Raw genomic sequence first — 11,738 nt, forward strand, 5'->3', positions numbered from 1 at the left:
CTGTGAATGGTTATTTATTTGTTTATTCTTTTCAATTGTAGTTTTTAATATGGCAAACAACAATCAAAACATCATCATGGGTTCTGAGCTTATGGTCAAGCTGAACCTGACAAATTTTCTTGAATGGGAAGCTAAGCTAGTTGAAATAGTCAAACTCAATGGACTTGAGTATGTACTGTCACATCCCATGCCAAGCTACTATGCCAGAGACATGACCCCTGAGAGATTTTACGCCTGGGATGCGGATCTCAAAAAGGTTATGAGTCTCATGCGTAACAATATCCCTGATGATTGGGCTAAAAGGTTTGTAGCCTATGAACCTTTTACGCTCATCAAGAATCTGAGGGATATCTGTCGTGGAAGTACGGAGGACAGGGACCTGAACGTCCATGAGTTGATTGAATCAATGTCTGGTCTAAAGGTTAGTTCTCCCAACAGGTGTTATAGGATGGAGGTCCAAGAAACACATGTTCAGCTCCTTCGCACTAAACAGAGGGTAGGCGTCCCACTGAGGTTCCATGTGGATCTTATGTGTTCATACTTTGATCGCCTAAGTCTACTAGGAACACCAATAAGCGAAAGGATGGCAGTCTCTGTCTTGCTCAATTCACTACACAGTGGGTTTGGTCGCTTCAAGCAACTATACCTAAGTGAACCAAGAGAAGAAACAGTTGCAGAATTTGTTCACCTTGTCAGAAAGGCTGAAATAATACTGGACTGTGAAGCCAAAGATTTACTCAAGGCTAGAAAGAGACCGTTCAAGAAAGGTGGAAAGTCCAAGGGCAATGCTAAATTAAAGCAGGACAAGTCCACATCAAGCTGTCTTTATTGTGATGGAATAGGCCATTACAAAAGAGAATGTCCAATGCTAAAGGAAGATCTGAAGAACGGAACAGTCGTTCCATCTTCAGGTATTTTCGTTATAGACTGTATACTTGCTAATTCAACTTCTTGGGTATTAGATACAGGTTGTGGCTCACACTTATGTTCCAATCCACAGGGACTAAGAAGAAGTAGAAAGTTAAGCAAGGGTGAAGTCGACCTACGAGTGGGAAATTGAGCACGGATTGCTGCATTAGCTGTAGGAACTTACTATTTGTTGTTGCCCTCCGGGCTAGTTTTGGAACTGGAAGAATGTTTCCATGTTCCAAGTCTTACTAAAAACATCATTTCAGTTTCTTGCTTAGATGCTAAGGGATTTTCCTTTTTAATAAAAGACAATAGTTGTTCGTTTTATTTTAAAGAGATGTTTTATGGATCTGCTAGATTAGTCAATGGACTTTATTTATTAGATCACGACAAACAAGTATATAACATGCATAAATACCAAAAAGGCCAAAAAGAATGATTCAGATCTCACCTATCTGTGGCATTGTTGATTAGGCCATATAAACTTGAAACGCTTAGAAAGACTTCAAAATGAAGGAATTCTAGAACCATTTGACTTAGAGGATTATGGTAAATACGAATCATGTTTACTTGGCAAAATGACAAAGCAACCTTTCTCTAAAGTTGGAGAAAGAGCAAATGAACTATTGGGTTTAATCCATACAGATGTATGTGGACCAATGAGTACAAATGCTAGAGGTGGTTTCAGCTACTTTATCACTTTTACTGATGACTTCAGTAGGTATGGTTCTGTCTACCTAATGAAGCATAAGTCTGAATCCTTTGACAAATTCAAGGAATTTCAGAGTGAAGTAGAGAATCAATTAGGCAAGAAGATTAAGGCACTGCGGTCTGACAGAGGCGGTGAATATCTGAGCTATGAATTTGATGACCATCTGAAAGAATGTGGAATTCTATCAGAATTGACTCCTCCTGGAACACCACAATGGAACGGTGTGTCAGAACGGAGGAACAGAACCTTGCTAGACATGGTCAGGTCAATGATGGGTCAGGCCGAACTTCCATTAGAATTTTGGGGACATACACTAAATACAGCTGCACTCACTATAAATAGAGCTCCGTCTAAAGCTGTCGAAAAGACTCCATACGAATTATGGTTTGGAAAGCCTCCAAATGTATCTTTTCTTAAGATTTGGGGATGTGAAGTATACGTCAAACGATTAATTTCAGACAAACTTCATCCAAAATCTGACAAATGTATCCTTGTGGGCTATCCAAAGAAAACAAAGGGGTATTACTTCTACAATACATCTGAGAACAAGGTGTTTGTTGCTCGAGATGGTGTCTTTTTGGAGAAGGATCACATTTCCAAAATGACAAGTGGGAGAAAAGTAGACCTCGAAGAAATTCGAGTCGAACAACAAACTCTAGAGAATGCTCAGGATGACATTCAGGATGAAACTCAGAGATCTTTAGAAGAATCTGGTGAGAATCATGGTCAATCTAGAAATGTTACCCCGCGTAGATCGCAAAGATATAGATCTCAACCGGAAAGGTACTTAGGTATTTTGACGAACGAGAGCTATGACGTTCTATTACTTGAAAGTGATGAACCTGCGACTTACAAACAAGCTATGACGAGCCCTATCTCCAAGCAATGGCAAGAAGCCATGCAATCTGAATTAGACTCCATGTCTGAAAACCAAGTATGGGATTTGGTCGATTTGCCAGATGGCTACCAAGCCATTGGAAGCAAATGGGTTTTCAAACTGAAAAAGGACAAGGATGGGAAACTTGAAGTTTTCAAAGCTAGATTGGTTGCAAAAGGTTACAGACAAGTCCACGGTGTGGATTACGATGAAACCTTTTCACCAGTTGCAATGCTAAAGTCTATTCGGATAATGTTAGCAATCGCTGCATATTACGATTACGAAATATGGCAGATGGATGTCAAAACTGCATTCTTAAACGGCGTTTTAACAGAAACTGTGTTTATGACACAGCCTGAAGGTTTTGAGGATCCAAAGAATGCTAAAAAGGTATGCAAGCTAAAGAAGTCAATCTACGGATTGAAGCAGGCATCCAGGAGCTGGAATATACGTTTTGATGAAGCAGTCAGTGACTTTGGTTTCATCAAGAACGCAGACGAATCTTGTGTATACAAGAAGGTCAGTGGGAGCAAAATTGCTTTCCTAGTATTATATGTCGACGACATATTACTTATCGGAAATGACATTCCTATGTTGAACTCTGTCAAGATTTGGCATGGGAAATGTTTTTCGATGAAGGATCTAGGAGAAGCACAGTACATATTGGGCATCAAGATTTACAGAGATAGGTCTAAAAGGATGATTGGACTTAGTCAAAGCACTTATATCAATAAGGTGCTTGATAGGTTCAAGATGGCGGACTCCAAGCGAGGCTACCTACCCATGTCTCATGGAATGACTCTAAGCAAGACTCAGTGCCCAAAAACACTTGATGAGCGTAGACGAATGAATGGGATTCCATATGCATCATTGATTGGTTCAATAATGTATGCTATGATATGTACACGCCCGGATGTTGCGTACGCACTCAGTGCTACGAGCAGATACCAGTCAGACCCAAGAGAGGCGCATTGGACTGCTACCAAGAACATTCTGAAGTACCTAAAAAGGCACAAAGATGACTTCCTGGTCTATGGTGGAGATGATGAATTAATTGTTAAAGGCTATACGGACGCAAGTTTCCAAACCGACAAAGATGATTTCAGATCACAGTCTGGGTTTGTCTTCTGCCTCAACGGAGGAGCAGTAAGCTGGAAAAGTGCTAAGCAAAGCACCATTGCGGATTCTACAACTGAAGCGGAGTACATTGCTGCACATGAAGCAGCAAAGGAAGCTATATGGCTAAGGAAGTTCATAGGTGAACTTGGTGTAGTCCCCTCCATTAAAGGACCAATAGCCCTGTATTGTGACAATAACGGAGCTATTGCACAGGCAAAAGAGCCTAGACACCACCAGAGAGTCAAGCATGTACTTCGTAGATTTCACCTTCTACGAGAGTTCGTTGAAAGAAAAGAAGTCGAGATAAGCAAGATTGGAACTGATGACAACATATCAGATCCATTAAATTAACCTCTGCCGCAAGCGAAGCACAACTCGCACACTGCAGCTATGGGAATCAGGCATATTGGAGAATGGCTTTGATGTCTCTGTTTAATGTTTTAAAGTTTTAGAGTTTAAATCTTTGTAAAACATTATTGGTTAATCATTCACAATAAATGAAAAGAATTCATTTTTCCATTTAATTTGTGGTTTATTAAATGATGAGTCCCTTCAATTTGACGATATATTCAAGATAGACTGTCAGGACCAGTCCTGTGACTAAGAAATGTCTATCAAGTGAACTTGAATGTCAAAGGTTGAAAATGGTCCCTAATCGGAGTTTCCTATAAAATTGGACGCATAGAAAACGTTAGACGATTAGAATGCAAGATGACTAGTAGTTCTGTTTCTTGAACTATGTGGACATGGCAATGTCATAATCATTTGCATAGATACTTACTTTGGGAAGACTAGTATCGGACAAGACCTATGAAACTTTACTGTAAGAGATGAAAATCTGTCATAAGTAAATTTCATTAAATTATTAGACACTAAATCCTCAATACCTGAGTGATTTGAGATTACTTGTTTGAGAACTGGTTGCTTTGACGTTGACCAACCGTCGCACCGTAAAAGGAGGCTATAAAGGCAACGCTCAGGTAATCACCTATCAAACGAAGTCTAATCTCAAGATCGCAAGATTGGGATTGTCCTCCCATAAATCGGGATGAGATGCTTAAAAGTTGTACAAGGCCACTCGGAGAGCTAGAAACTGTGAAATGCATGGCCGTGCTCGGATGAATCATAGGCTATGATTATCTGTTTATTTGATCAGTTGAACTCTGAAACCGAGAAACACCTCTGGACATAATAAGGATGACAACTCTTACCTTATGTTCAAGAGCAAGCATCGAGCGACAAAGGAATTAGGAAATGCACACTTGTCCCTAAGGACAAGTGGGAGACTGAAGGAAATAATGCCCTTGGTCCAAGTATGCATTCTATGATAAGTCTAATAAATGCGGTTCAGTATTAATTAACAAGTTAATAATTCAGTGAGATCAAGTGAGCTGAATGCCTAGCTAGAGGCCGCTTCAGTTCAAGTGGAATTAATGATATTAATCCGCAGCTTACTCTTGACTGAACCCGTAGGGTCACACAAATAGTACGTAAACGGATCAAGTATTTAATGGCATTAAATACTCCATCTATGAATATTCGGAATCGACGGATCTTGGTTTCAGTGGGAGCTGAGATCGTCACAGGCAAGAAATGAATACTCCGGAAACGATGATATTACCGGAAACGGAAATATGGATCGTATCGGAAATATAAATATTATCCAAGTCGTAGATGTTGCCGGAAACGGAAACATGGTACGTATCGGAAAATATTATCGGAAATGGAAATATTGCCAGAATCGGAAATATTGCCGGAAACGGAAATATTGTCAGAATCGGAAATATTATCGGAATCGGAAAATAATTCCGGAAACGGAAATATTAAATATTTGTTCGAAACGGAAATTAATTCCGGAATCGGAAATATTAAATATTGTTCGTATCGGAAATGAATTCCGGAATCGGAAATTTAATCGGAAGCGTATCGTACGAATAAGCATCGGACGAGGCCTGCCGGACGAGGGCCCAGCACGAAGCCAGGCCATCGCCCAGCAAGCCAAGCGCGCCACACGAACAGCCAAGGCCACGCCAGGCCCAGCGCAAGGCCAGGCCCAGCAGGCCGAGGCAGCGCGCACAGCGCGCGCAGGAGCTACGTGGGCTTGTAGCTCGCGTAGGCCTCGCTGCGTGGGCTGCTGCTCGCACGCACGCGCATGGGCGGCCCATCGTGGCTGCCGTGTGTGTGTGCTTGAGTGTTTGTGTTCATGCACGATTCCTAAAACATGCAGAGTTCGGTTAATGATTAAATTCCTAATTCTATTAGATAAATTAATTAATTAGAGTTCTTGTAGGATTCTAGGTTTAATTAATTTGTATCTGAATAGGATTCCAATTCCCTTTCCATACCCCTATAAATATGTGGCCTGGGTTCACAATTTATAACGAGTTTTAAAGTATTCAAAGTGAGTTTTTGAGAGAAAAATTCAATCACACATCTTGCTCAAAAGTGCCGAAAATTCTAGTACCTTAAGGGCGATTCTAGTTGGTCAATCTTAAGGCGGATCCGGACGTGCTGTGGACTATCTACGGAGGGACGACACTTGGAGTCCTAAAGACTTGTTCTTGTTCGGTTCGGGCGCAGCTAGGGAGGGCACGCAACAAAGAGTATGCATCTAAATTATGCTATATGATTATGTGTAAATAATATGTATTCCTGGGTTAATGGTTGTTTCCGCATGATTTATGTAATATCATATGTATCATAACCTAACACCTAGGGTCACAAATTTATATACAATTTTTCAAGTATTCAAAGCTAGGATTTTTAAGCAGAAAAATCAGCCATAACTCTTGCCCATTTAGCCGAAAGTAAGTAGTACCTTAACGGCGATCTAGTTGGTCAATTTTAAGGCGGATCCGGACGTGCTGTGGACTTTCTACGGAGGGACGACACTTGGAGTCCTAAAGACTTGTTCTTGTTCGGTTCGGGCGCAGCTAGGGAGGGGACGCTACAAAGTGTATGCATCCTAGACTAATTATATGATTACGTGCAATTAATATGATTCCTAGCATTAAGGTTTTTCCGCATGATTTATGTTGTTCATATGTATCATAACCTAACACCACAGTTGCTCAAGCTGTGGAGTATGATTGGCTACCTGTTAGCTGCTATGTGTGCAAGGGTATTGGTCACAATAACATGCAATGCAAGCACAAGAGAAATAAGAAAACAAAGAAAGTGTGGGTTCCTAAACAATTAACACCTGTTGTTCACACTGTTAGGAGGCATGCTGATGTGCAGCCATTAAATGAGGTGATTGTGGAAGCTTATACCAATGAGGAGTTCACCCAAGCTACAGGGTTCAGCAAACACAGGGGTCAACAGCTGAAACCAGTGATTACTAGGAACTCTTTCCATCTCCTCTCTGCAGAGAAGTGTGGGGGTGAAACTGACTGTGAGGGTGATACTGACACTGAGTATGATGAGTCAGATGATGAGGGGGTTGAATTAGGCAAGGGACTGACCTCCCTTCAGCCTAATGGATAGTGTCCTTTGTTGGAATGTGAGAGGTCTAAACATAATAGATAAGCAGAATGAGGTGAGGAAGCTTATAGCTACCCACCAGGTGAAACTGTTTAGCCTCTTGGAAACTAGAGTGAAGGCAGCTAAGTTAGGTTCTCTGTACTTAAATCTTTGCCCTAACTGGTGCTTCAATACAAACATTAGTTGTCATCAAAATGGTAGAATTTTGCTTGCCTGAGATCCTAATTCTTTTGAGGTAGATATAATACATATGAGCAGCCAGTTGATCCATTGTCACATAGTTACTAAGGGGTTTGGTGTGGGTTTCTTTGGCACCTTTGTCTATGGGTTTAACTTTCCCAAAGATAGAGAACCTCTGTGGGACAGTCTTAAGAGCATTGCTAGCATGTGTAATGATCCTTGGATAGTGATGGGAGACTTTAATGCTGTCATGGAACTTGAACATAGGATTGGATCAACAGTCAGACTCACTGAAACTCAACCCATGAGCAACTGCATGAGTCTATGTAATCTTTCTGTGATCAAAACTGTGGGGAGGCACTTTACTTGGAATAATAAACAAGAGGGAGCTGACAGGGTTTTCTCTATGATTGATAGGGTCCTAAGCAATGCCAAGTGTAGTGATCTTTTTGAAACTGCTGAGGCTGCCTACTTAGATGAAGCCACTTTTGATCATTGCCCAATGATTCTAAGGTGCTATAAGGCTGGCTGTGTGAAGAAACCTTTTAGGTTCTTCAATATGTGGGTCAATGCCAATAGCTTCATGGAGTTAGTTGAGTCAACTTGGGGAAAATATGTTTATGGTTGCCATATGTTCAGAATTGTCCAGAAGCTCAAGTGGTTGAAACCAGCTCTGAAAACTCTCAATGGTCAAGGTTTTAGCAACCTTGAAACTGAAAAGGTTAGGCTTCACCATAAACTGTTACAAGCCCAACAGGCTCTCCATATGGACCCCAACAATGCCAATCTAGCGACTACAGAAAAACAAGCTGCCAGTTCCTATGCTAGTGCTCACAAGAACTACCTTTCCTATTTACAACAGACAGCTAAACTACACTGGTTGAAAGTGGGGGATGAAAACACTAGGGCATTCCATCAAAGTATCAAACACAGGAGGAAAAGAAACAAGATTAACTCTATCCAAACTGAAAATGGTGATTGGATTAGAGATGAAGAAGGCATAGTACTATGGTGATCTGTTTAGTCAAAGCTCTGAACACAGAACATCTGTCAACTCTGCTATCATAGATACTGGTACTAGACTAACAGATGCTCACAAGGAAAGTTTAAAATGCAATTTCACTCATAGTGATATTAAAAGAGTTCTTGATACCATTCCAAATGACAAGGCACCTGGAATGGATGGCTACAACAGTTTGTTCTTTAAAACTGCTTGGCCTGTGGTGAAAGATGACATGACCAGAGCCATCAATGACTTCTTCTCTACAGGGAAAATGCTCAAGGAAATCAATGTAACAAGCATCACTCTGGTTCCAAAAGTATATGTTCCTAACACTGTGGGGGACTTTAGACCCATTGCCTGTTGTTCTGTGTTATATAAGTGTATATCAAAGCTTATGTGTGAGAAACTTAATGTTGTTCTGCTTGACATTATTTCACATAACTAGGGGGCCTTTGTAGCTGGAAGGTCAATTCTTCACAATGTTCTTGTTTGTCAAGATATTGTGAAAATCTACGGGAAAAGCCATAAGCAATTGGGATGCCTTATGAAGCTAGACCTAAGAAAGGCATATGATACAGTAGCTTGGGATTTTATCAAAGAAATGATGACTGGTCTTGGTTTTCCTGTTCACTTTATTGATTTGATCATGACATGTCTTTCAACAACTCAATACTCCCTGATGATCAATGGTGCCCCTAGTAAGTTAATTCAACCTAAGAGAGGCCTTAGACAAGGGGATCCCCTTTCTCCCCTGTTGTTTACCTTGTGTATGGAGTATTTCTCCAGAGGTATGAAGGCTGTAGGGACTCACCCTGATTTCCAGTTCCACCCAAGATGCAGAAGCATGAGACTCAACCATCTATGATTTGCTGATGATCTTCTTATGTTATGTAAAGGCACCCCTGAAGTGGTTCAGCTCATGTTGGATGGTTTTCACTGCTTCTGTAACACCACAGGCTTGCAAGTCAATCCAAAAAAATCCTCTATTTTCTGTTGTGGGATGAACTCTCAACTTCAAAATCACATTGCGAAGCTGTCAGGTTTCAATGTGGGTTCCATTCCATTCACCTATCTAGGTGTTCCCATCAGTGCTAAGAAATTGAGAGGTGTTGAGTGTGATTTACTCATTGACAAAATGGTGGCAAGGATTAAGATTTGGAGCTCTAGGCATATCTCTTTTGCTGGAAGGATGCAGCTTGTCAATTCTGTTCTTATGAGTATCAGTGTTTACTAGTCCCAAATTTTTCTGTTTCCTGGTGCAGTTCTGAAGAAAATTAATGCAATATACAGATTTTATCTGTGGTTTGGTTCTTATGCTGACAACAGACCAGGTGCTGTAGCCTTGGACAAGCTTTGTTGTACCAAAAGTGAGTGGGGTCTTGGTTTTAGAAATCTGGTTTTGTGGAACCAAGCAGCCATAGGCAAGCAAGCTTGGGCAATCTCTAAAAAAGAGGACAATATGTGGTTTAAATGGGTCCATGACATGTATGTGAAAGACAAGAATTGGGATCCGTACACAGCTCCAATCACTGCAAGTTGGGCTGTGAAAATAGTGTGCAAAGTTAAGAACATGTTTAATGGGAAATTACAATCTCCTGATTGGCTCACTGTCAACAAGTACTCCATTAAAGGAATGTATCAGAACTTGAGTGAGGTTCAGCCCAAGACCCACTGGGCTAAGCAGGTCTGGAACAGGCACAGTGTTCCAAGGCATAGGTTCACTATGTTTAGCTAGCCAAGACAGATTGAAGACAAAGGCTAGGCTGGTTAAAGTTGGTATTGGTACTGATAACCAATGTGATGTCTGCTGCTGCTCAGAGGAAACAATTACACACCTGTACTTTGGGTGTACTTATAGTGCTAGTTGCAAGGCTATGGTGCTTCAGTGGTTAGGCCTTTCTGGTCATGGGGGTGATCTCCACTAAACACTGAACTGGTTAAGAAGACAAGGTACAAGTAAGTCTTCAGGTGATCTATGCTGCATGTGCAGGCTTAATCTATCACTTGTGGAGGGCAAGGAACTATGTAGTGTGGGATGCTATGGTGCCTACTGTTTTGCAGACAGTGAAGAGAGTCCAGTTGGACACCAAAGGTAGAATTCAGCAACTGATTGGGAAGAAAGTCAAGTCTTATGATTTAGATTGGTTCAGTGCCTTGTGATAGCGGGCTTTGTTTAGTTTGTTTTTCTGAGTTGTTTCTTAGGCTTGTTTAGCCTTTTAGTTGCTTGCCTTGTTTTGGGCAAGCCTGGTTGTAAAACTGTGTTTTGGTGATCAATAATATATCTTATTTGCCTTGCCAAAAAAAAAAAAAATCAATTAACTAGATGGTTTCAACAAGATTAATTAGAAAACTAAAGACTTAACCATTAATCAGGTCATATTACTTGTTATCCTTTACAAATTAAATATTAATAAAGGACAATATAACAGAAAATATTAATAAAGTGAGATTCAATTATAAACTTTTGTACAAGAGCATAATCATGGTTATTCGTGTGATAGTATGGGATATCGTCTGAACCCTAAAAGGTTTTTTTTTTTTTTAATTTTTTTTTTTTTATTTTCAACCCTAAAAGCTTGTTGAAAATATAAAAAAAATGCTAATACGTACCTAAACAAGTTGATTGGAAAATTTGAATTACGTGAAACTATGTACGGGTTTTGGAAATTCCCTGGAAGTTCTGTTCAGTTATTTAAAATGTATGTGTTTTCATCAAATGTCGTTGTAGTATAGTGGTAAGTATTCCCGCCTGTCACCCGGGTGACCCGGGTTCGATCCCCGGCAACGGCGAAATATTTTTGCAAATGGTGCATTGCCAGTGGTTTCTGTTTTTAATTTCCTTGACACAGTTCAGATGATAACAATGACTCCCTTGTTATTTATTCATTAGATTGCTATTTTCATGGTTGGTAATGGTATAATCAATTGTTATAATTACTTCCCTATCAAATTTGGAGCTCCGTTAGACTGTTTTTATTGATATCGATATCTTTCTTTAATTAACATGACAATAAGTGTTGGATTATACTATTAATGGTACTCCATCTATTTCTAATCTATATAATATATTAAAAGGCGTTGTGAAAAATGTATATGTGGTACATAGTACTCTTCCCTTTACGCCACATCATCCACTCACCGAGTGTTATGCCATGTCATAGACAACCAAAACTAATGCAATGAGATTCGAACACAAGACCTAATGTGTAGATGATAAGTTTCATTACCATCTTAACCAACCACTAATTGTTGTTTATTTATTCACATTAATTTATAAATAAATGTTAATATAAGTCTAAACACAACAAAATTTTTACATGACATTTTATTTTCTTTGGACTATTTTGAAAAAAGTAATAATAATTATAGCATTAAAACAAGAAAAACATGTTGACGTAAATTTTTTATATATATAATTTGGTGTTTAATAATTTGAAGAACTTAGTTCCACTAGA

At 39.8% G+C, this 11,738-nt stretch overlaps 1 protein-coding gene and 1 non-coding gene across 2 annotated transcripts; both read left to right on the plus strand.

Annotated features, from left to right (window-relative positions):
- Positions 1-7,350: 7,350 nt before the first annotated feature.
- On the plus strand, positions 7,351-10,443 carry LOC110793376 (uncharacterized). Its single transcript, XM_021998247.1, has 7 exons — positions 7,351-8,254; positions 8,349-8,599; positions 8,729-9,071; positions 9,180-9,500; positions 9,546-9,967; positions 10,102-10,171; positions 10,274-10,443. Exons 1-7 carry the CDS (start codon positions 7,351-7,353, stop codon positions 10,441-10,443), a joined length of 2,481 nt encoding a protein of 826 aa, XP_021853939.1.
- A 558-nt stretch (positions 10,444-11,001) lies between these two features.
- TRNAD-GUC (transfer RNA aspartic acid (anticodon GUC)) lies at positions 11,002-11,073 on the plus strand. Its single transcript has one exon. It is a non-coding gene; the product is annotated as a tRNA-Asp (tRNA).
- The last annotated feature ends 665 nt before the right edge of the window (positions 11,074-11,738 follow it).

Source organism: Spinacia oleracea, chromosome 6, assembly GCF_020520425.1.
Source record: "Spinacia oleracea cultivar Varoflay chromosome 6, BTI_SOV_V1, whole genome shotgun sequence".
Taxonomy (NCBI): Eukaryota; Viridiplantae; Streptophyta; class Magnoliopsida; order Caryophyllales; family Amaranthaceae; genus Spinacia; species Spinacia oleracea.

Excerpts from the sequence above, each read along its gene's own strand:
- LOC110793376 (XM_021998247.1), top strand. The coding sequence starts at position 7,351 with ATGAGCAGCCAGTTGATCCATTGTCACATAGTTACTAAGGGGTTTGGT. Across the intron at positions 8,600-8,728 it reads GCATCACTCTGGTTCCAAAA|GGGGCCTTTGTAGCTGGAAG; the intron begins GTATATGTTCCT and ends TCACATAACTAG. Across the intron at positions 9,072-9,179 it reads TATGGAGTATTTCTCCAGAG|GCACCCCTGAAGTGGTTCAG; the intron begins GTATGAAGGCTG and ends TGTTATGTAAAG.